Here is a 26,932-nt window from a genome sequence, read left to right as displayed (position 1 = left end):
ATTACACTTCTGTCTTTCTTTGCACAAGCTACTAATAAATTCTGTTAATAACTTTAGAGCTGCATTTCAGAGAGGAAAGAATACAATTTGGTCTGTGAAAAATAACTTAGCATTGGGACTATGAAATTACCACTCAACATTTTGGATCTTCATCATACAAAATGGTCATTTGTCATGGCAAGTGTAAAAGAGTCCTTTTTGTATTTTCCTATGAGCGGAAGACTTTAGTATATTGACTTTCTCATCACTTCAGTATCTCTTAAAATTTACTTTTTCTGTTGTTTTTTAACACTAACAATTGTAGATCTTGAGCTTTTTTATACTCTTCCTGTTTATTTCCAATGTTGCTGGCACCTATGAGAGCAAAACAATGAAAAACATGTTGATCTTTATCGAACTTGCTTAAGATTCCTGTTGAGAGGGATACAAGATGGTATGCAGTTGTTCTACCATAATCACACATTCAAAGGCCACATCATATAAACAGTTCCCACCATCCTGGAATTTCCCTTTGAATTTTTAGATTTTCTGTAACTGCAGACAGTCTGACGCACATCAGATCATCTGAGAGAGAATTTCAAATGGTTGCCTAAGGCTAAACCTTCACAACACAAGTGCTTTGGACATAAATGCATTTACAGCAATACTTGGTTGCCAGAGACGGAGGCAAGCTCTGGATGTTTGAGGGATATTGAATACAGACCTTGTCGATTTCAGTGACATATCAGTATGGTTCAGTCAATATGTCTATGTGTTTTAAATACCATTTTTTTGGACACCAGCTGCCAACAGTAAATATTTCCAATCTTTTATTTTTATACCCCCCAAATTCTCTGTGTTCACTCTATTTCCTCCTGACATGTTTTCCTATAACCGTAAAAGGAAGGAAAACCTTTCACTCTAAGGGGGGCTTTACATCAGGGACCAGGGCCCTGATCCGAGAACACTTGACCCCAAATTCCAGTTATTTGATTAATGTGATCATTGTGTACCACATGGTTTGTTGATCCATGTACAGGGCCACTTGAAATTCCGATCTTGAGTACAGTTCGTCTGCACCTAGGTACAGTTCACATGAGGTGTGAAAACGACTGTACCAAGTGTAGTCGCAAAGGCTTCTTGGCAGATCATAGGCCAGCTGGGTGTATACCACCACCTAGTGTATCACAGTGTATAGATATGCAGTGGTACTTGGATATGGAACAACATTACTAAAGTGAAAACTGCAGGGGCAGGGGAACGGAGAAGGAGGGCGTTTGTACTCGTCACGGTACAAGGAGAACATACCTAATATAAAAACACCCTAAGACTACACAGCCGTTCTAAACCAGTGCTTTAAAACAACGTGATCTCCACCTGTGCAGTTACAGGAGGAACGTAAGGATATAATCCTGCATTTACAAGGCTATTATTGAACGACTGATATCAAAAAATACATTTTCAAGAAAAAAACAAGTCATTGCAGTGTTTTGAGTTTTCATCTGTTCAGGGAGGACTCTCAATCATGGTAAATGGCATGGCTGGCCAACATTAAAGGTCAAACGAATACATCAGTCCAACTCAGAGGAAATAACAGGTTTCATGCTTCACATTTAGCCATCATCAAAGTCATTAAAACAAATGGAAAATTTGACAATCATGTGAAAACAGAAACAAATATGTAGGCAGGACAAGGGTTTTGTAACTATCAATATTTGCTGTCTCATCCATGCTACAATCTGCTGCTTTGTTTATCTCTCCAGCATAAAAGCCTCACAAATAATCCAGCCCCTCCCACCTTTGTCTTCTTCCACATCTGTGTACCACTCCAGAATGTGCATACCCCCGGAAACTAGCGTTCAAAAGAAAGGAGAGTGTTGTGCTGTACTGGTTTTTGACTGCCAGACTGTAATTGAAAACTATAACCTCATAAAAAAAACAAAGCAGAGGTGTAGAGGCTTCTTAAAAAAACATACCTTTGTGTGTTTGTGCATAAGTACATTTATATTCATATACAGAAAGCAATTTGCCAAGTATGCTCCAGACATCTGTGCTAATTACCTCTAGGTCATTGTTCCATCACTAAAGTCACAGAGATATATAATGATGTTCCATGTTCAATTTCCAGCCCTTCTTCCTGTAAACATATGGAGAGTGTAATTACTGGTTAACCTCTGCAGTTATAGATGATTGTTTTGGCATATTCAATACCAGCTTGTGTGTGTGTGTTTGTACGTGCTTGCAAGTGTGCATTTTAGTTTATCTGTATAACTACGTATATACTTTGAACAGGTGCTAATTTAAAACAAATTAAAGCAATTTAAAGCAAAAAGCAATACTGTTCCCACACATGTAAATATTGTTTAGCAAAAAAAAAAAACATTGTGACAAATGTATGACTTCCCATGGCATGACATGAACAGTAAGGTGTTAAAAGGCACAATGGGCTACCGGTGATTGTAGCCAAATGAAATTGTTCTTCTTTTCTCTAATCATGACATGTTCTGTGTCCTCCCACGCCCATCCTAACCATGTGAGTCCATGTTCAATATACACCCCACACATTTGACAAACACATGACATTCCACCTGACATGGCTTTACGTAACCACAGTGCCAGCACCCGTCAGCTATCTGCAGAGTAGAACCCACCTTCGCCTTTAATTTGTAAGTCTACATTTCCTTGGAATTGTTTAATTCCCATGAAAGTAAAGCAGACTTGAGCCTGTAGCCTCCAGGCATGCAGGCAAGGTACAGTAACATGGCACAGACAGCAGCTGTCTTCCTTTCTTATTTCATATGCCAGTTAGCAAGCACAACATCTAGCCTTAATTTTATTTGTGTCATAGCTATAATGGTTTTCCATTTCCTCAAAAGAGCTAGCTGAGGTTTGAATTATCCAGCAGAAGTTGTAATTATCAAAGGATTCTAACTGTAGGTCATAGAGGCTTTATGTGAATCTGTGTGCTGAGTATATGTAATTGTCAGATGAAACAAACTGTGATTTAGATTTCTCTACTCGATTACAAATATGAGAAGCTTTTAAAAGATAATTTAATTGTACATTTTTGGAAATGTGTGTGTGTAGAGCTGTATGTAAAACGTGTGTATTTGTACTGTTAGGAAAAATGGGAATATACTCTTTTGTAATGTGCTATAAAGTATGACAAAAGTAGTATGAGAACTATAAGTGTTCAATCCACTCCCATTTTGCCTTTGACCTTCATGTCAGGTGGAGTCATTCATGATTATGAGTGTGTCCCAAAGGCCACAAGGATAATCCAGGATAGAGGTTCAGACTTAATCTCGTGCCCCGGGACTGAGGCTCAAGAAAACATATTGCTGTTCATAACATGGTGACCTACCCGAAATAGACTTATGAGACACTTCTGAGTCTGAACCATATAAAGTAAATGGTCTGGACTGGAGAAGCTGGGATCAGGCAGACATGTCTTAAAGAGACTTGTGTGAACCATTTGTAATGTGTAGTCATGGACACCATCATGGACACCCATAAAGAGGCTGCGGTAGAAATAAATAATGAATGACAATACAGTAACATGCAGTTGAAATGATATAAAATATGACCTCGTATTGGAGAAGGGATAAGTTAGAATTGTTGACAAATACTGTCTATCAATAAACACTTAAAGATGTCCTCATATTTGCTTATATAGTCTGTTATAAACCATTTATTACATATTTACATACAGATTGTAAATAATAAATTGCAGGACTTTAATTAAAATGTTACCAATATGACATCGTAAAATTAACATGATCTCTTTGCCTTTGTGTGGATTTTATGAGATGTTACTCATTTTAAGACATTCAACAGATTGCAATTTGAAAAAGTGTTGCTCTTATTTACATGTTAGTTGTGTAAACAGACTGCTTCATTCCCTTGTAGTCTTAAATCCCTCAAATGCATTGATTTGCTGTAAACAGATGAAAGGATATCTATCTATCTATATATATATATATATATATATATATATATACATTCACACACACACACACATAGATTTCTGATAAGGAAAGTTTTCTCTGCCACCAAACATGGTTTCTTGTGGGTGGTGGTGGTGATAGCCAAGAGCAGCCATTGTTTTGTTTACAATACAAGAGGTTAGAATAAGCCTGGTCCCTTCCTTTCATGTTTGGATTGAGGGCAGACTGGACGCTACAGTGACTCACTAACGCAAAGTAGTACTACGAGACAAGACTGGCTGGGCCAGGGGGTAGCTGGTTAGCATGCTAACTTCAATAGAAAACACCAGAGTTAACTTTGTTGTTGCTTTCCACCACGGGAGAAAGCCTTTGGCAAGAAAAGGAATTAACATTTCTACTAGACTGGTAAATAAACATCTGTTAATGCTAAGATCAGCTATCCAGTGCTCGCAAAAACTGACACAGGCTAAAGCACATTAAAGAGACCTATTACTTTAACTGAGCCTTTGAAAAAAATTGTGGTAGAAATACTTAATTAACTTGTTAGAACTGAGTTTGCTTATATTGCACCTTGAGCAAGTTAGCCTTATATATTTGACTACACTCCATGCATGCTAGTGTGTATCGTGAAATAGGGCTTGACTTTTCACTGATTCTCTACAATTACCTTGAGGAGGTCAAGTCCTGCATCCTGCATCCTACATCCTACATTTACCTGCTGCATATAGAATTGAATCATCAACAAGGTAATGCAGTCAATGTAGAGTTGTTATTATTATGAAAGGGTCCTAACTTCCTCCAGGCAAATGTCTACTTTGCTCCTTGTTCATGGTTTTATTGTTAATGGCCCAGTTCCCCTTATTAGCACCCTGCTCTGTCTTTCTGTAACATGTCTGTGTCTGAACACCATAAAACCTCTAAGGGCAATGAAAATATCTTGTGTGTCCACTGGCTGCAGATATGCATTAGGTGGTCCTGCATTTCATGTTTTAAACGAAGACATTTTAGGATCACAGGCTCTTCCTATTAAAAAGCAAATAGCAAGTGAACCTCAGCGTCATCTCTCGAAAATTGCACTAAAGGAAAGAAGATTTTCTTCACAGTAGTTGTGTTGTGATATACCAGTATTGACAATAACCGTGATATTTAAAAAAAAAAAGCTTGATGTCATGTTAATAACACACATATTATAATATTGTAATGGCAGGTGTTTATCCATCGTCTGTTTGCCTTTTCAGTAGCCATTAAGTGTATTGTTCTGTCTGTGCACTTTGGCTGCAGATGCTCTCTCCACCTCCCTACACTCGTATTTGAGAATGCATTTGCCAAAAAAGAGACATAACACACAGTAAACAAAGTTAAACATTAATGTGACTGATACCATTATTATAATTATTACAATCTTCTTTAGACATTGCGATGACATCATAATGGTGAATTCTTTTTAATTGTGTTGTGAAAATCTGATATCGTGACTAGCTTAGTTCACAGCATGTCCTTTCAGACTGGTTACAGTAGTGGACACCATCAAAGTTAATTACCTTTCATAACTTGTCATATAATTGTCTCTGTATTTTAGAATCATCCTGTAAATGAATGTAGTCCAATTTTATCCATATATTTTATTTCATATGTTAGGGGAAATCTGGAGATAATAAAGATGAATCCCATGTGGTACATGTCTTTTTTTATATTAGCAGTTTTTTTGGCAATTTATCTGAGTTAATGCACTTGGTGACATTTCTGTACGAAACAATTAGGCATTAAAATCCATATAACAACTTATGATAGACAGTCCAGGAGCAGTGTGCTTGGATGGGCCTCAGTTGTATTGATGGATAACTCATGATAACAAACTGATTTTCTACTCAAGTAAACATGCATGGTAAATTATCCATATAGAAATTACAAGTACAATCTTCCAGACAAGAAGTTTCCATCATTTTAGCAGACTGGCTTTGTCAGCTTTGTTCAACACAGAGACAGTGTATATCCCCATAAATGATCATCTCTGCCAAATCTCTGCTCTGTGTGAGTCATATGGATACCCTGAGTGCAAGAGTGCTGGCGCAGCTCCCCACAGCTACATTATGGTGGTAGGAAAGCTTGAGCATTGTAAAACTAACTGGCAGAGCTTACAGGGTTATCAAGGTTAACCAGGTGACTTACAGGAAGCAAGGCTTTAATTTTTTTAATTCTTTGCCAAAATAAAAACCAGGCAAATTCTTCCTCCAGTTAAATACACAACGGGTCAATGTCTAACCACTCACAGCATTTTTACAGCTTTTCAGCCTTTTAGGCATGAGTGGAAACTTTTGACTTTTACATAAATGTGAGGAGAAGTCAAGCACCTGAGGGAATAATGCCACATTTGGCTCATTTGTGCTTCTCCGTCCTAGCAGTTTCTCACATTAAAAACATCTTTGTTGTCTTATGTGTTGTATTTTAAGAGTTTGGCTCTAAAGGGGAGTATTATGTCATAAAATTACCATTCAGATACCAAAAACATTAACTTAGTCAAATTCCTATTACTGTTTAACATGATGTTACGGGTTTTCAGAGCAGGATAAGCAGTTCAGAGTCATTTTTCAATCCATTCAGAAATGTTTTACAGGACACTGTGCTGAGCTACTCATAGTGACACTAACACACTGAGTCACACTGATTATTAAGCTGTTAAGGAATGAATGTAGTTGTATGTACCAAGAAAAAAACTGATTATATCACCACAGATTTGAGTCTGTATGACCCAATAATTTTTAATAAATAGCCTTAGTAATGTGCAAAAACAGAGAAGGGGATTACTGAGGTAGCTTGCTTCCACCAATTTACTTAACTGAAATAATCAGTATTACCGCTATTTGATATTTAACAGAGCATAGATGTACTAACTGTTCAAAGAAAGGAGAGACAGAAAAGGAAATAAGTTAGATCTCATACCTTTCAGAATCCCATTTCTTCAAATATCAGAGGATGGCATTAAAAGAAATGAAAGATTATACATATTATACAATCATTACTTGATTAAATAAAATACGGAGTGGAACCTTAAACCAAGTGGAGTAATTTGACAAAACTACTTTTGCATTTAGACCCTGTAACCTGATTTCTGTTAATTCCCCATACAGGTAAACAACCCAGGGAAATGTGTCTGAAAAAGGACCACGGCTAAACTTTTCTGCAAAACTAATTTGTTTCTTTCCTTCCTCCATCTGATTTCATTTAATGAGTTTTAGTTGGTTGGAGCAATATGAGTAGTTTTACAGTTTGGGAATAAACAAAAAAATCATAAGCAGCAATAAGATTTTAGTTTCTAATTAAATCAATGCCACATCAAATTATTTTTTTTAGCTTTCCAGTTCTAATATTCAGTTTGCATCACAGTATACATTACATTAGGGAGAGATTGAAACGTAGTGAAATATTTTACTTGCATTTCCTGTAAACGTGATGTCACAGTCGAGGGGTAGTAGTAGTAGTATTAGTAGTACAAGTGGTAGTGGTAGTAGTAGTAGTCTTGGCATGTGAAAGTTTAAACTTTTTTATATGTACTTAGAAGGGGCAGGGATTTCCACCATCTTACTCAGTGGCATTTGTGCTTTTCTGTGTGATAACTGGGGTGAGATTCAGAACACTAATGGGACTCAGTGGGATGCCAAAATCGTCAAGTTTCAATTCCCACTTCTAGCTCCATTTACGTAAAACCCTGTTAAAACAGAACACCTCAGGGTACAGGAAATACAAGGAAATACATGATTTGCCCGTTTAAAACCTGTGTGATACTACTACAAAGATGCAATTACAGCCTTTCACGCCATGTATTACTAACAGAGCACTCACAAAGTTACTCACAGTGCGAACACCACTGTGTAATCATCTTCTGTCTCCCCAGCGATGTGTATTGTTTTGATGGTAATGTTCTCAGCTACATCTAAGGTATTCTAAACAGAAGGCTGTGACTGAATGGATTTAGCATGCCTCCTGGTTAATATAATATTCAGAAACATGTTGCACATGTTATTTTGAGATCCTTAAATTACCACAATGTTATATATAAAAGGCACAGTTTCACCTTCCTCACCAGGTTTCAATCATATTGCACTTTTGACCACACTCAAAAGTAGCAACAATGTACTAAAGTGTAATGATAGTGAGTGATCATAGTGATGTATTCTACTCTACTTCTAGTCATTAGGTAAGACCAGTGCATGTGTATGTTTTTTTTAGCACTGTTACTTTGTCTACTTTGATCTATACTGACTATATCTATTTAACTTGGTGCAGACGTTCATGTCTGTTTGTCCAGTATGTCTATGTAACATAATGTACTGTAATCTGATTTTCATTACATTAAACAGGCTCACAGAGCAGCTAGTTTGGCTGTAGATTAAAGTATATTTTTAACTGCGAGCAGTGTAAGTACCCAGGGCCTTGATGCTCTCATTAGCCTCAAGAATTTTCATCATCAGCAATCAGTAATTTGTTCTTCACAAATAAACCTGCTCATTATTTAAAGCCACAAGACAGTACTTCCCTGACCTCTTGCGACCTTTGGATAAAGTGTCACGTATCAGGATAATTTAATGCTTGCTGGTAGCTCATTAGAATGCAAACAGACACGGGTTGTGCTAAGCAATGTTTAACAGATTGGAAAATACAAGCCACACTGCCCGTTTCACTCAGATATGCGACAGGTTATTTCATGATTAGTCATGGTCTCTTATGACTCACACCGCAAACACTGACTGGTGGAGAGGGAGTTCAATCTTCTGCCAATGTCACACTGACTAACAGAGTTAGGAGAAATATCCAAACCTCTATAATACACACTTCGCTCACTCTGTCCCCCACAGTTTCATTGTCTAAGACTGGAAGTTATAGGATGCAGATTTAACATCACTCTGCAGCCACTTTGTGAGTTCCACAACATCAGGCTTAGCATTCTTGTTTACCATGTAAGTTGTACTTTAATACCTTTTATGAGTTATGATGGCTTTTATACATATTCTATTCTAGTATGTGTGTGTGATAATAACTGTGTGTGACTTTATACAGTAGAGTGAATAGATGTCTGTATCAGATGTCTGCATTTGCTAAAATACATTATGATTTGATAATTTATTTTTAAATAATATTATATAAGTATTATTATGTAAGTATTGCTGAGTTTACAATAAATATTAATTATATTGTCCCGCAGAATTTACCTAATCCAATGCAACAACCATTCCTCATATGAAGAGCTGATTTGGTTGAAGGTCTTTCTAGATTAGAGTTTGCATTTGTCTATTTATCTAATAAATCCTGGCACTACTGGCATGTGAAATCCATCCATGAATAGTCATTATTTTTTATTATTATTATAGGTGTCCAGATTCTAATAATCTGGTAAATACAGCACTGTTTAATTTACTGACCAGTTACTGAAATAACTGCATCATTATCCATGGACAACTAAGGCAGACACTCTTGATTTAAGTATATTAATCCTCTCCTTGGTCGCATTTTGCCTCATATGTTGTTTATTCAATAGTAATAAAATACTTCACTAAGGAGAATTCACCTCTGCCGAGCAGATGTTTTATTGCCATGAGACCAACACATATTGAGTGAGAACACACATTAAAGATTTGAGTGTCATCTTCACACATCATTTTTAAATGTCTGTATTGTTAAAACTCACTCTATTCTTTGGAAACTGTCTTATTGTCAACAGCTTGGACAAGTCCTTCAAGCAGAAAAGAGCTCTCTTTTTCATAAAGATGTGCCAGTTACCTTGTAGAGCTTGTGCATTTATACACATCTCCCCAAATGGATTAAGACATGTAAAATCATCAGTCTTGTGCTTTAAATGGGTTGCAGGAGAGGAGTTCTGTAATTATCAAGTGAACAATAATTATAATCCAATTATAATGTAAAACTGAATTTGATACTCGCCTTCTTTTCTACACCGCTCTAGATGTATTTACAGTAAGGTCTAAGTAATTGTAAGTATGAGTTAAATAAGTAGAAACCATGTTGACTTTGCAGAGACACCTCAAGTGCAACAACATGGATGCGACCAACATAAAAAAGTGAAGCTCTCAGTCTTTCAAATTAATTTTGTAATTTTAAAAAATGCAAGCAACAGCAAGTTCATAACAAGGCTTGGCAATTTAGGCTACCAGCTCAGAGATGCCCCAGAAAAGATGTGCTTCTGGTTGGAAAGTAATTTCCACTATTTCCTAGCTGAGATTATATGAATTAATAATGTGGAACTACTGTTTTATGACACAGTTACAGCAAGTCTTTGTCAGCCCATATAGTTTCCTATACCATTTTCAACATTGTGCTTTATTGTTTATAGTATCTATCAATCCATCTATCTATATATCTCTCTATCACTTTGTCCATTCATCCAAAGATGCAGCCATGCTTGCATAAGGGCATGGCTGGGTGAAAGTTTATATAGGATAATACACATATACTTTTATTTGAATTGTTTGAAAATCCCAAGCAGCTGTAGGTTTTTCCCTCAAACAGAAACAGTGTGAAAAAAAGAATACACGCATATTTATAATGTCCCGGCTTTATCTCAGTCTGTGTGCCAGAGGTAGACTGAGAAGAAAGCCTCTATAGCAGTGTCATATGCAAACAATTAAACTGAAAGATTCTCTCAAAAGACCTACAAGGAAGGATGTATATCACTCTGAAATAGCCGTGGTGTGATGACGGATTTAAACAGCTATAGGCAGTTTCAGACTCCATAATAACAAAGATAAGAGCTAGTCAGAGGGCTGTATCTGCAGCTAGAACAGAGTGTCGTATCCATAGAGGATCCATTTGTATCAGAGAGGAGAGTTTCTTTTTATAATAAGAGGCAATTTGTTAAAGAGGATATTTTTAAATAATAATCACACAAAGGCTATTTATTGAAAACTGCTTTTTCAAAATTTCTTTCTCACTAACCAAAATAGTAACAGCAATCATAATATGCCTGTAGATGAAGTAACCAAGAGCACCTATAATTGCACCAATAAATGTTGTAAAAGTGGGGTCAGTGGCTTGGCAAGAGTCTCTCTGCTTCTGCACACAATGAGCACTGTGGGTGTGTAGAGATACAAGATAAAGTAAAAATTGTCTCACAGTGGCAGTTAGTGCCTCTGTTTACTCTCCAGTTTTCCAGGATGATAGTCCCCAAAACCACTCTCGGGCACTGTCTAGTTTTGGCACTAACATTATGCAAGATTTGATTAGCAAGTGGACAGTCCCCATCCCGCACTGACTGTCCCTCTGTGCCCCACTCTGCATGGGAACATGGTGGGTTTCACTTGACACCCAGACCACGCAGCAGCTGAGCCTCAGATGAATACAAGTCTCTGCTGGCTCCTGGGTGGGGGGCGGGGGGAGGCTCCTAGTCCCTACTGCAGGGGCTGTGTGAGAGGAGAAAGGTTACATTCAGTTTACATCATAAAGGCTAAACACAGAGGCCTTCAGATTCAGAGTCTGCCTCTCTCCGGCTTCGTTTAATTCTTTCTGTCACTCTCTCTAACGCTCACCAACACACTGACACACTCACTTATACATCATTCACTTGCTGCTCCTTTCACAAAGTCTGAGCTCTCACTCTGGTGGGCAATAGAATTATTAGCCATTGTAATGAAGAATTTGGGATGAGGGTGTGCATGCTATGTGGCTATGTCATTGGTCGTCACTGGATGTCTATACTACACTTCTGAAAGCCTTTATCTACCCTTGAGGATCCACAACATTACATCATTTTGAACTTTACATAACATCAGCAACAACTTGTAGTAATTAAGTACATTCATCAACATTATAACCATCATTATTGTTTTGTTTGGATTGCATATATTGTATATAGGACTTAACCTGCAAAATAATTCAACAAGCAGTGCTATAGAGGCAGGTTACATCAAATGAAATGTAATTTTGCAGCTATAAATCACGTCTGTCACTCAACTTTGCCAGACTTTTAAAGCAACATGGCAGGACTTCCAGATCTTTAAAGCCAGAGCTTATGTGCTCAGTTTACAGATGTAGTGAAACTGCAGTTATTTAACCCTATAATGCCAAATGCATCAAATTTGATACAAGCATTTCTGAGACCTATTGCATCACCTTATGGTAAAAACTTCACTCAAAACCCTCTTGTATCCAATCTGATACTTGTCTTCCAACCCCTGGTGGATACCTTTATCACTACAACAATTCAAACACAGTACATGGGACAATCCAAGTTGGCCACCTTCAGATAGTTCCCAACTCAGTTCAGCTTTGTAGCTTGGTTTGTAGTGGTGCGTAAGTTCTTCTCTATTGTCATGTAATTCAGGCAAATCACCATTATAACTGCACACTATATTATGATAGATCGGACATTTAGTACCATAAAGGTTTTTGTTTTTTTTTCTGGTGTGCCTATTCCAAAAAGATGTCACCTTGGATCATCACTATACGTAGTGACTCAAATAGTACAAGCCCAAAACAGCCTCACATGCAGTCGATAAAGGGACTGTGCTTAGAAAACTCTCAGCTGCAGACTATACATCACTCTTGATATACTTCTCAACATAAGATGGATTTTTATACTTGAGGTCACAACCGTCGTCTCTTCCCTTAAGCCAGAGCAACTGGCTGCTGTCTTCAGCTGCTGGAGCTGTCTCTGTGGCCTGATAAAAGCCCATGTACTAATCCTTCGCTTTCCCCAGCCCACTTCTGTAACCTATTAAAACTCACGATCCATATAAAATTGGCATTCAGCAGATTAGTTTATGGAAACGGGTCATAACAAGGCAGTCATACAGCTGCAATGGTCTGCCATAGTCAAAGCCATTGTAAGTAACCCATGTAATTAGCAGACTTGTAGATAAATAGAGGGTTTGACATGGATGTCAAGTTTTGTGGTGACAGTGAAGGCTTACCTTAACTAACAAGTCATTATGTGGATCTCGTCACAGGCATGTCGCTAAAGTTGCAAATATCATGCTGTTTGTTGATCAAAAACGCCTTTACACACTATTTACTCATGTGCAAATTAATTTTAAAAATCAAGTGCTTTCAAATTCACAATAATACTTTTAAATTCTATTTATGGAAATTTCATCAAACCCAAGGCAAGTTCATTTTAAGTATACACAGTATTGCACACCCACCTACCCAAAGGTTTTTTTGGCTTAATATTATCATTTATTTGCAGTAATTAATTATTATTTGTGCAATCCAAAGCCTAACAAAATGCATGATTCACCCCACATGGTTCTGTAAAAAGTTATTTTGTAACTGTCTTGTCAGTTTGTTCATTGTTCTGCAGTTTGTATGCTGTATACTGTAGCATGCAGGGACTGATAGAGCTCCTCCATCTAGGCCTTGCACCTACATTGAATGTATCTGCACATACAGGCTGGAGTTAATTCACAACAACGTAATACTGTATGTGAGCTGCACCATATTCTGTCGCATATAAATGTACTGATCTCTGTTCCTACATCTCTCTCTCACACACAAACAAACTCTGCATTCCGTGCGTTTTTATTTCTCTCTATCTACTTCTGCTCTTTGTCACCTCCTCTTTATTTCTGGCTCACTCTCTGGTCAATGTACAACAAAGGACCATTGTCTGTCTTTGCATGTTCAGCAAAAGAAAACCTTTAGATTTTCTTCCTTGCTCTCAATTCATTTTGATAGATTGTTCACTCACTTTCCACTGTGTTCAATGAATAATAAAAAGATCAGCTGCGTTTCCTTCCTATTGTGGAGTAAGAAACTGTTCCTTATACATTTTTCCTGAGATTCAACTGTAACGCACATGATGATATATTCATCACACACACATCCGTTTCCCATTTAATTTGATTCTATATACAGTCTGTCTTCAATGCACAGTGGGTACTGTTGTTGTTTGGGCAGTGATACAGTACTTCACAAACTCTCCTAGGGCCAACTGGGTTAATGAAACACATAGATAGCAGCCTTTATTTGGTACTATCTTCAGCCACATCCAACAAATACTTTACAATTCTTCACACCTTTGTGAAATGCATAATTTCGGCAACTATTCAAGAAATACACTTGACGCCTACATGAAACGCTCATACAGGCTAGAGGAGTAGGCTGCTTGGATGACATAAGTTTCGACATCTTGCTAGGCAAATCATGAGAATCATCAAGAATGGTAGCGCCGCTACATTTGATACCTGAAGGAGTAACATGCATCTATCACACACCTAATATAGTAATACAATAGTATGCTGATCTGTGCCCGTTTGCAATGAGAGTCATTTCACACTAGTATGTCTCACAAGGGAGACACCTGTTTGTAATTTTACTTTGCTGTGGGCTATCATATTATGAATTCAATATGTAACCTTGCATGATTCACTTATGGCCTTCCCCATTGTGTACTTGAAACCAAGAAAAAGTGTGACTATGGCATTTGATAAGCAATAACTGAAAGACTTTCACAGCCCAATTTGATGAGTCCCCCAACTAAATAAATAGAAACCATCATACAAACACTAAGTCAAAAGTAGGGCAGGTTAGGTGTGCAGTAAACATCTATCAAGGCTGCACAGTCTTGTAAATGACAATAATATTGAAAATGTTTCGTAATTTTCACTGTGCATCTGGATCCAGATCTGCATCTGAGACTGAGGCAAAGATAGACTTTGAATGTTTCAGCACCACTGGGGAGAGAGACACACAGAGAGAGTACAGTAGCAGTGCACCATTTACTTCCCTTCTCCACTTTTCTGCAATAGAAATATAATTAGTTTTTATCATTACTGAAGAGACTTACAAACTTACCTGATCACCACACATTGAAATCATTGACTGACAGTAACCGCAGTGCACAGACCAACAATGTTTTTCATGAGTCATCATAGAAAAGTAACTTTCGTGTAGTCTGCAGATAATGCTGCTTTCACATCATATTGTTGACTTTGAGCAGCCGAATGGGAAAAACATCGTGATCATTCCTGGCACCAACGATATCTCCCTCCTGATGAAAAGAACTACAGACTTGTCAACAAACTGTTGGCAGAATGGTTACAAATGCACCACTGCTGGCAGTTGACTCCAAATAAAATCCAATATTAATACTAATGCAAACAATTCAGCTTGATTTAGCATTTATAGGAGATATACACTGTTTGTTTGGATCTGGTTTCACTTGTTAATGAATTGCTACAAATATGCCACACAGCAAACTAACTCATTTAGGCTGTTTAGGCTGGTGTGACAACAGCAAGTGAACTAATGCACTGAATTTTATTTCATGGTTGATTTCCACTTCCCACAAGAAAATACTTTTATTGATCGCATATTAATTTAAATAATCATTCCCCCCAAAAAAGAAAAGAAATACACTGAAAATAGATACATGAGTCAGTCATCATAGTCATCATCAACGACCACTCAGCACTTTAGCACTAGGGCCTTTCTTGTTCTCCCCACTCAATTCACACGCAGTTTTGTGAGCATGCAGCGTAAAGGTAGGTACACGCTATTTTAAATCTTCCCCTCGCACCTTGCCCCTTGCTCATTAAGTGGATCTCTACATATGGTGTTACGTAATATCGAGTGAAAGGAGTGAAGGAGGACATGGCAGATGTCCAAAGTCTCTCCATATTTACTAGCTATTACACAACTATTTTACCCTCTGTGATTTTTTTTTTGTCCATACTCTTAGAATGTAATATTTGTTCAGTGCATTTTGTCCATAGTCTAAATCTTGATCATATTTCAATGGCATCTTTTCAGTAGTTTTTCAGATATTATGCTGAGGAAAAAAAACATGACCATGGAGAAGTAATAATAAAAAATAAAAAAAAGATGGAGGAATTTTTAGATAGCAATATAAAATATCCATTCAGGCAGTCATAATATCAGTCATAAGAAGTTATTGTATTATAAAGCTTACATAGCCGCAAAGGCCAGTTTACTCAGGGGGTACAGCCAAAAAGTTTTGCTTAGATTGTGACAGACACCTTGAAATATAGCAGTGCAGAAGTCCACAATATACTGTATGCTAGGGCACAGAGTCTTGAAAGAAATTTCAAGACTTTAAAAATATACAGGGAGAATGTGCAAGGAGGCTCAAAGAGAAGTAATATAAGCTGGAAATTTGGTCTGTCTGCTTAATTTTGAACAAGTTAAAGATTTCTAATTATGACTGAGTATACACGTTGAAGATAATACAGGAATAAATTAGTTTAGGATCCTGGAATAACAACATGGTTCTCTACCATTTCTTTTTTTAACTGCCAGTATGTGATGACAGCACAGCTTTTCAGAATGATGGCTGACCCATTAATGAAGCGAATCATTAATGTATGAGGTATCATTGTATCGTAACTTGCTAGGAAACTAGATACAAGAGAGACATGAAAAGGCCAGAACTCCATGCAATTTTCCACCAAATGGAATAAAAATGAAGGCGAGGCTCTGCATAGAGTGGATTGTGTACAAAGACATACAAAAGTCCCTGTAGGAAATCCTAAGTGTGCAAAACAAACCACTTCTTAACTCGAAAAGCTCTCAATCTGTTCACATTACAATACAAGGCTTTTGATTTAAAATATAATGTATAAATGTATAAGATAATTATGAATACAGAGAGACAGGTCTGAAAAATGAGATAATTGTAGCCCATCCATCATTCTCAATATCTTAAGGATCTCCTAAACAGGTTGGACACAAGCCTCCATCACAATTTGCAGTCATGGCAACAGTAAAATCCTTCATGCTGGAGCTTTCTTTAATGTTAATATAATGAGCGAGACAAGTAGAACGACGCAAGCCAATAACAGAGGCAGAACTACCTCTATGGCCAACTATCCTGTTGATGCTTTTTCAGGCTCATCATCAAAATTAGGCTCTAGAGTGAAGAGGACAAACAACTCAGCCAAGCAATAATTGTATCTTCCTCCGTGGTGACAGCCGACTGCCTTCTCTCTGGTGTCAATTTTTCTTTATTTCTGAAGGCCAAAGCTAAACCATGGATGGGGGAAGGAAAATGGTTCAAGCAGCTCCTCTTGCACAACATTTAGGAGTTCTAGTTGTTCAAAGTCAAGAGACCATTTTATCCCTTTTGTTGGGGGGGAGGGACTTTCTCTGCATCGCAAGGATTGCTGCTGCTCTTCCTTTCCAGGAGACGTGCTGAGGCTAGTAAGCTGAGCTAAACAAGTAAATGGAATCTATTTTTGACAGCACTATGTGCAGCCAACAATGTGCAACCTACTGTCATATGCAGTGTCATTTCAGAGGAGAGTGCACACAGTCTGCAAGGACACGCACCGAAGTCGGTTAAAAAAAAAAAAAAAAAAAAATGTGGAAAATCATGTTTAATCAAGGTGTGAAACTAGAGGAGAAAATGTGAGTAGCTTTCCAACTGAGATCTCCATGTGTTCACAGTTGTTATCAGCTAATAATTAACAAACCCTTGGTCACCAACCTCTTCTGCCAGCTGCACAGTTTATACATATACTTGCCTTCATATTTTTCGCTTGTTCTCCTTTCTTTCCACCATCTAAGCCTGGCTTATTTTAGGTGTTGTCGCTTTGAGCCTAATGAAATCAACCAAACATCACAACTGCAGGCCATGCCTTTCAGGGGATGCTCGCATTATGAGTAATTAATCTGAAAGTGCTATGATTAATCCTGCTACTTTACTCCCTGGGGCAAGACTGGATGTCTGTGAAAAATCTTCTCTCACAAATCCTCCTGAGAACAAACAGTGCACATTTAGGTTTCTTAAGTATTTAAAACGCTGTACATGTCCTCTCACATCATGTCATTTGCAAGTTTGCAAAAATCTCTTGACTTGCTACAAAGAAATCTAAACATTATCTGTTTGTATTTCATATGCTATGTATTATGACATATATGCAACAATAATGTGATTATGTAAATTCATAGGGATCTGCCAAACTGCTCTATAAGTGGAAGAAAGGTTGAAAATAGCCTGTAGGAAAATATAAAAATGCAAATCAAAGGTTTATTGGACTTGGAACCGCAGAAGGAGCAGATGTAGGATAGTTGTTACATTTTCAAAATCCAAGAGAAATCTATTGAAATTAATTAAAGCTCATCATAAAATATATCATCACACATCAAATGTGTATTTGATGTATATCCTGTGAGGTGTGCCTAAGTGTGTGTTACAAGGAGGGGCTGCTTGGTATGCCCATCTTATTAAATAATCAAGGACAACACAAGGTTACAATCACCCAGCCTCCCCCTTCTTGTTGTCCAGATAGCATGGCTTTCATCATGTTGAGCAGCCCTCAAGCATGTAAACTGATTAATACAAGTCTTTCATTCTAGACAGCTCTCACCAAGACATCAAGATATCCACTGCCTAGAAAGATGGGTATGCTGGAGAGCCTGACACGCCAAGTCGCTGGCTATAAATCATCCTGTTCCAACTTCTCATACCCAGTGCTCACAGTTATTGCAAATGGAATAGAGAGCTGGTTTAATTTAGACATGCTTGTGTGTAATTTAGAAAAAAAAAATCTAATTAAAATTATTTGTCATGATTGCCTTTAGCTTTGACATAATAAATAAAACAGTGTGTCACTGTGTTTGCACACCATTACTGTAAATGTGTCAATAGGCAGGCAGTGCTCTGCGTCTTTGCTATTATATGTTTGATTAAGTTGGTGTGCACTACATATAGAAGAGGATACACATAAAGGATTTAAATCTCCCTATGACTCAGATTTTACAGATGTGGGAAAAAAAAAGCTTCATTCAATTTATTTATGGTCATAATACCAGCAGATGAATGTCTATACGTGTTGTTAGGGCACATGCCGTTCCAGAGTGTTGTGCATTCATCCCTCCTCTGTTCTTTTTGTTCAATCGGCCTCACCCCTCCTCCCACACACACACACACACACACACACACACACACACGCCCCACCCCCCTCCCCTGCTTGAGTAATGGCCTGCGTCGACTCCTTGTCACTGTGAGAGGTGGTGCTGCATGGCTCGCCTCTGTCCTCCTGTTTCCATGCGTGTCCTTTCAACCGACGAGGCAATCCCAGCTGATATCTCTATCGACCGTGATTTAGCTGATATAGCTGCAGTCTCTCTTCTTCTCCCTTTCATTCTCCCCTGCAGTCTCTCACCTCTCTCTCTCTCTCTCTCTCTCCCTGTCTCTCTCTCTCTCTGTTTCTCTCTGTTTTTTGGCTCCATCTCTTCTACCTCCAGTCCCTCCCCACTTTGTCTCCGTTTCTGATAACGTGTTCATCTGCTCAAGTGTCAATATATTCCAACTCATCTTACCACCACATTTCCCCACCCGAAAAATCCCCCAAACAGCTCGGAATCTGTCAGAATACCTCTGAACTCAGATCAGTCATGACTAGGAATAAGTTCTGCATGGTTGAGCAGCATGAGAGCAGAGAGCTATAGGGAGCTCTCTAACACAGGGGTGACTTGTACACAGATATGAGGTGAACACATCAGGCAGAAGGATTAGAGCAAATTGATTTGGAGTGTTAAGACAGCAAAGGTATGACAATGCAAAGCTTGCAAAGGAGAGGCTTGAGCATGAATTTTGATGCAAGCCCTTGATTTCTTCAAAATGGATTACATACCATAGCCCGTAGCTTCCTCAGCCTAAGGTACTGAGCTGTATTATATTATTTTGACAGGTATTTGTGTTTCTGTCATTCATGCCTATTGTAGCTCTTGAGGCTTTATGCGAGGAGCACATCCATACCAATACCCCTGTGTTCACTTTGTAACAGCTCTGACAGCTCACCTAAATCAGGCTCCTCCTCTGCAGTATGATTCCTACGTGTTACTGCCAGGACCTGCAAGCCATTGCGCTGTGAATCTGTAGCATGTATTTATTCACACAACCCATTTTCTTGCCTCACTATTTCCCTGTGTGTTTGCGCTGTGGCTGCCTGTTTTCTCTTTCGCTGTCTCTTTCTGTCTCTCCCGCCCTCCTGCTATCGCTCACCCACCCTTCCTCTCTCCCCCCTCCCCTCACTCATTTGCTCACAGACTCTCTTTCTCAGACACACACGCACGCACGCAAACACACACAGAGGCACATGCTGTGCCTCACTGGATCAGACCCTCTGACTACAGTATGCATTTAGAAGAGCTGCTTAATCTGGCGTTCATTAGACCACAACTCCAAGCCAAGGTTGTTTCTGCTGGGGTCCAGACTGTCCTGGAATTTCACTCATCCAGGATTCATTATGATACGACGGTGCTTTTTAATTAGCATAATCGTTGCTGCAGCAGTCCAAGGCAACATCTCAGTCTCTGGCATCCAAGCCATCTCATCTGCGGAGAATCACCTGCCCTCCACCAGAGACAAACACACGCAGCTTTCACACTAACCGTCCTCATCTTGAGGCAATACAGCATTTCTGGACAAGAGGATACGGGAGAGGATAAAGGAAAAAGGAGCAGCAGTGAGGGGAATGCAGCAGTGGTCTTTTACTGTGTGAGACTGAGCAGGTGGAGCGCGAGAGAAGGATCATACGTTCACTTGAAATAGAAACACTCTTGCTACGGCTGCATTCTGGTGGATCTCTGCCACACCAGAGGTTACCGTTCGCTGGATTTGCTGCGCCTGTGAGAGAGTGAATGAGGAGCTGCTGAGAAATTATTTATTTATTTTCTGGATTTTCTCCTTTACTGCGCTGCTGCAGATACTGCTCCCTCTCTCCCTTTTTCCCTCTTTCCCCCTCTCTCTCTCTCTCTCTCTCTCTCTCTCTCTCTCTCTCTCTCTCTCTCTCTCTCCCCCCTCCTCCCTATCTCTGTTCTCTTCCCTTTCCCTGGCTAAAGGGAAACAAAAGCGCTGGTTCCTGCATCACCCTTCATCGCTGCATCTTCACTTCAGCTTATTTTTATCTCCTTGTTCTTTTTGCCTAATGAAATGATCCAGTTTCACACAGAAGCGTGTTATGTCTCCTGCTGCGGTGGAGGGGCACTCTTCTTAGTGGGCAGACTCAGCTGCCCTCAAGCTCTACCTGTGGGCGATGGAGACTCTTATCAGAATTCTTATCACATGAAGCTCTGTCCTGCCACTTTTCATGCCTAAATATCATGGTTGAGCAACATGCCTGTTTGAAGTTACGGGTGGATTTTTTTTCCATTCTTCCTTTGGATGTGTATCTTTCTGAAGAATGTGCTTTGGGATGATTTTCAATGAGGTATTAACACTGGCTTTTCTGTGCAGTAAACATTTTGTGATGGCAAAATGTTAACCAATAATAGATAAGTTGGTTGCCCCTTCAGTTTGATCCACAGCAACGTTAACTGGATTTTTAACCACTTTCTTGAAACCCAATTTTTGGTTATTTTTTCTCACAACTTCAAAGGATATTTCTCATCATCTTCCCTAAACAAATCAAAGGGATTATGAAGGAAATGGGCCCAGATTGTCACTGAGATGCCCTGTGGTCTTCAAGTCGAACTATCAGAGGCCAAAGCCTGGCCAAGTTCTCTGTCCTTGGCCCACGTGGATCTAATATACATGGGTAGACTTTTTTCAGCCACCCCTGTGCTCAGACAGTGGAACAACTGGTCACACTTTAGCCTAGGCATGGGCCTAAGTTATTGTTCAAGACTAGTCTTCTGGTTTGCCTTGCTTACTGTACTCCCTATCCAGACAGGAACAGCACGTGTGTCTTCTAGTCTCAGTACCACGCACCATGTCCACCATTTCCACAATAAGCATGGCACCGTTCCTATTGCCATCAACAGGATGCCTTTTCTTACCAGAGGGGGCCATGGTAAGATATTTCCTTACAACATTCTCAACTTGCTGTTTGCTGTCTCACTAATGCATCGTTTCGCCTCACTACAGTAGCTGATTGCAGCAAGTGTCGAGGGTCAAGAATAATAAGAATTAGATATGAGCATGCTTTTGCAGTCTGACACACTTACATTGGTATTAGTGGCACCATTGGTGGCTCTCTTGTGACACATAGTGGGATAGTGGATCCTTCGCCAGCTAAGAATGTGCTGCAGCCTCTGTGCATCATTAAGCCCCTTTATCTGTCCATCAGTATCAGTGGTGGTGGCGGCCTTTTCCCCGTGTTACTTTTCACAATGCTACAGCGTCAGAGCAGCTGTGTTCGTTACATTGCAAATGCACATCAATGATGAATCATCAGTGAACATCTCTTTTTCATTCTCTATGAGGTTATAGGTTCTCTATGTTTGTTTAAGCAGCGTAATGCACTAACCGTAAGGGAGCCTGATTTGTTTCAAAGGTGATTTCTCCAGTACTCTATAATTAGTGGTACATGACAAGATAGATAGAGCAGCTTCTTTTCATGGGTGCTTAACATACAGAACAATCATCACAAGATTTAATCGCAATATCTTTTCCATCTTTATATGAAATCTGACTTGTTAAACTGTTTCATAAGATAGAATATACTTTATACTATACTATAGTATATACTATACTGTTCAGTGGAGGGATATAAGGTATTGACCTATCCTCAACAGTCTACATCAAATTGACTACGCTACTTAAATTGGCTCCTTCAAAGCAGTGACACCAGAGTCATTGCTCCCTTTTATATCGCAATTTGAAATTTCTGTCCTAAGACTCACTTTTATGTCCTATAAAAAGAGACCCAGTGGATTTGTAGTGTCTTTTTCACCCCAGCAGTTTTGTCAGTCGCAAAGGGGCTAAAAATGTGATGAATTACATCTGCGCTATTAAAGCCGTATCATTCTGGACCAGGCTTTTACAGGCACACCACAGCCTGTGATCAAACAGGCCCTATAAAAAAAAAAAACACTTCAAAGAACTTACTGATAAATTTTCAATTACCTCTATTGTAAATTTTGTACTGTAGGTTGTTCTGAAGTATGTGCTTCAGAGCAAGAAATTCGATTTACTGCAACATACAGCACTTAAGATTTACAAGTCATTTCCACAATGCCAGAATGCACAGTGGAGAATGCATATACAGATATTGGTTAACATTGAACATTGGCATAATGTTCACAATAGTACTGGGTTATGTAACTGTTATCACAGAAGCATAAACCATTTAAAAAATATATAGCTTTGAATTCACAAACTGTCACAAATGCCAAAATTATGTCTACTACACTACAGTTTTTCAGACACTTGATTTAACAGATATGTGTGTGTTTGTGTCAAGGCTAGCCAAAGAGTTCTGGAGGTCCCTAGGCTATGGCTATTTATAGGCCACCTACCCTGCTGCAATGCCTCACACTCCTCATTCTAAACACAGGTTATATTGCCTGTATTGTCACAGCATGCTGGTTTCAGTATGTAGCAAGCTCTTGTTCATATAAAACAAAATGCATGTGTCTATTAAGGGTCAGGACATAAAAAAGCATGAATTACCAAGTGAAATGCCACTGAACAAGTGTTTAATCAAAATTATTATTGATTGGCTATTGAGGTGATTTTAAAGTAATTTTAAGCCAAAATGCCAATCGTAAACTGGTTCCAGCTGCTCCAATGTGAACATTAAAGCAATATAATCTCACTGGATGCATCTATATTTTTTAATATCTTATATCCTAAATGACACACCAATTATTGAGAAAACAATCAGAGTTTTTACAGTAATTGCAATGCAAACGTATTTGTTCCATAATTACCGATGCACCTTTAAAATGTCCACCTTACCTCCCTTAGAAGGTGTTGCACACACTCTTATAAGTTGATGGATGGTGTCTTCATTTTGAGACATTCATTGTTGCTCAAAATTTGTTTGACAATTTGATAGAAAAATTGCTACAGCAACAACATACAACAAGATAATTACTTCAAATTTCTACATTGATTGCAAAATTAAATATTGCACTGATGTGAGGCATTTCATTTTCTACACTTCCTGTGTAGTTTTTTGTTCAACTGAACCTCAGATGAAGATGAAGGCCAAAACTGCCCAGTTAAACTTGTGTTTTGTGTTTTCAGTTAATATTGGTTGATACGATTTAGGCATTATATCTGGGCTGTTATAAATAAGAAATTATGTTTCTGTGTGCCAAACAAAATACCTTGCATGATTGCACCAGATATTAAAAGGACACAATTGAGATTGTTAACAAACTGACTGAAGGATTTCTCATATCAGGGTAAGCCTATTCTCAACTTGAGACATATTATGTAACTATCGTGGTTATTGTCTTCCACAGTTCATATTCTGACCCTACAGTACCACAGTAACTCAGAAATCTTTTTTGTTATTTTTTTTTAACCATCCTGAATTAGTTGTGGACATGCTTCTTAAATACAGTGTTATGTTAAAGCATTGCCTCATTAAACTACCCCACAACCACTACACTACAATCAGTGCCGAAGACCTTGTATCCTTTTAGCTGGAATGCAAGAAAGATTGCACTGTAGCTGACCCCTCATCATGCTCCCAAAACACCCGTATGTTCAACACAGTCAGTAAAAATCTGCTGCACTTCATCCTCCAGGGCCCCCATGTTGGTGTAAGAACTGTCTGGCTGTGGTGAGGCAAAGAGCAGCTAATGCTTCCAGAGAGATGTCTCAAGTGGATGAAATGGTTTAGTGAGTTTCTTTCAATGATAATATCTTTGAGTGCAATTCAATATTCAAAGATTTAACAGACAGCATGTAGATCCTTAAATCAAATACCTTCAAATGCGTGCCTTGTGTCTTACTGCAGCTAGACACAACACAGTGTTTATTTTTTGCTACAAGAGCAGCAGAGAGGCAAAGCAAAGGGACAGGGGCATCCGATGGTCTGTCAGAGAGGGCTTAATTTCCTCCAGGTCACACATTACATTGCCCTCATCGATAATAGTGAGGCAGGCCTACACACATACAGAGACATTCAGAGCTCTGCAGCAAAGCAGAACAAACGGGAGACAGGAAACGTGAACGGAAGGCAAGAAAACATTTGCTGTAATATATAAAATGAGTCATAAAAGAAATGCAAGGGCTGCATTCACACATAGTCTGCATTTATATGTATATATGGATTGCTATGGTCTGCAAATGCAATTGCAGGGGGTAAAAGGTATTTTCTAAGAATATGACATACAGACAAAGATGAGATGTTACAATGTTAAAAATAGAGATATGCTGTGGAGACTGCACCTGAAAATTGAAGCCAACAAGATCATAGGAAAGAAAAAAAAGGCATCAGCAGTCACTTAACATGCTCACCGGTGGTGGAAAGGTCCCATTTGCTTTGTGTTTTCTAACTGACACATTAAGCAGAAAAGCCTTGAGTGTAATTGCAGAAGCACATGAGGGATGATAATAGACCAGCATAGTCTTGCAAACCTCCCCATACGAGATATGTTGGACAGGTATGAATAGCTACTTGAAAGCAGTCTTCAAATACAGTAAGAATTATCAGTAAAGGACAGACTTATTGTATAAGGAATACATAGACACCAGCACAGTGAAGGCATGCATAGCAGTCTATTTAAAGAAGTACAGGCATGTTACTGAGAGTCTTGTTTTTTAGTTTTTTCAGTTAGTCACAGAGTACATTATAGATTGCCCTGCTGTATCATTATATCCTAATGTAAACCTCTGCTTCCATGTCAGACATCTTGATGTTGAAGATTTTGATTATTATTGTGAAGGAATTACAAAAAAGAAACAAGCTAGTGCCACATAGCCTGATATCAGCTAAGTGATATCATTATTATTGTATTATTATTGTATTAAAATGTTGCAAGTTCAGCATCAGACAGCAGCAACTCAGTGTTAACTCTTGTTTTGCTTCTATTTCTATCACTTCTTTTCTTCGACTGAGGTTAGCATGCTAAACACGTAGTCTCAGCCTGGTCGACTGCCTTGTCACTGTCCACTACCAAGTCACTGTAGTGTCTAGGCTGCCTCACCTCTTGTATTGTAAACACAATGATGGCTGAAGCTCTTGGCAAGACTGGTAAATTAACAGCTGTTGATGCTAATGTTGGCAATGTAGCCATAACAAAACGAACAAGTAGCTTCTTTAAAAAAGGATCAAAATCAAAACAGGAAAATGATGAAATGTCATCTTTTTACTCCTTTCTTATCAAAACCCTGTGCCTTTGGGAGTCTTATGCTAATTGTGGCGAATGTAACATCAAGCCTCCCACAGAGATGAGGAGTGGGCTACAGAGCTCTGTTAAACTCACTCATTTCCCCAGACTTGTAGTCTTCAACCCCAACCAATGTTTGTCAGATTTCACACAGTTCCCTCTGGAGCCACAAAATGCTTTATACGACTTTTTTCACATTTGCAGTAGTACTCCCTAAGACCGATAAACAGACTTTGATGCGAGAGCCCCTTTAATTCAGCCCTGATACAGCTTTAGCGAGTGAACAGTAAACAGTGAGGCAGATTTCAATAAAATAAAAGTAGACAGGATTACATGCTGCATAATTTCCTATAAATTGCTCATGCATGTGAAAGCAAATTGAATCCAGCACAGGAATGCCACTACCAATGGAAACCACTATATAATGAGCCAATCACATGAATGCCTGTTGCAGTCACAATGCTAACCATGAACAGTATCAAAAACAGGGTTTGATCTCATTAAACTTTTCAATGTATAACTATTGTGAGCTAATAGAATTGCAGGTCACATATGGCAATATAGAAAAATATTAAATTATAATACAAATATTCCAGTAATGATGGTATAAAATTGTTTTGTTTTGTTTGTGGGTTTTTTTGTTATGAAAAGCTGTAAAACTAGGCCACAAGTAAAATGCCCAAGAAAACTTTGTGTGTTATATTCTTGTCATTAAAAAAGTTACTTTTTATGCATTTTATGCATTTTTATGCTTTTATGGGAAATGTCTATGTGACTCTTGAAATAAGAGTTGCATCAAAGCACTGATGCAGTATTTCAAAATTGCATCTGAGACATAACAGTTTCACCATGACCCAGTCACCTTGATGTTGAGTGGGAGAAAACCGTTTCATTGTTATAGAAGATGAAGGTAGTTTGAGGCAGTCTGAGTTGGAGACATTCAATTTGAGAATCGACAGTCTACA

The 26,932-nt window shown here is 38.5% G+C and overlaps 1 protein-coding gene across 4 annotated transcripts in view; it reads left to right on the top strand.

The window, feature by feature from the left end:
• Positions 1-26,932, top strand: part of LOC139607665 (neurexin-2-like) — a 108,421-nt gene that overhangs the window by 59,533 nt on the left and 21,956 nt on the right. The window contains exon 1 of one of the 4 annotated variants that reach the window (XM_071460744.1): positions 19,960-21,691. The exons of the other annotated variants lie outside the window; for them this stretch is intronic. Coding sequence (XP_071316845.1) covers positions 21,349-21,691 — 343 coding nt within the window. The 5' untranslated portion in view covers positions 19,960-21,348. Of the gene's footprint in view, positions 1-19,959; positions 21,692-26,932 lie in introns of those variants that run through there. 4 annotated transcript variants of the gene reach the window in all.

Source organism: Trachinotus anak, unplaced genomic scaffold (assembly GCF_046630095.1).
Source record: "Trachinotus anak isolate AG129_WGS33_773 ecotype Australia unplaced genomic scaffold, CSIRO_AGI_Tana_v1 ptg000024l, whole genome shotgun sequence".
Taxonomy (NCBI): domain Eukaryota; kingdom Metazoa; phylum Chordata; class Actinopteri; order Carangiformes; family Carangidae; genus Trachinotus; species Trachinotus anak.
This window is presented reverse-complemented; position numbering and strand designations above follow the sequence as displayed.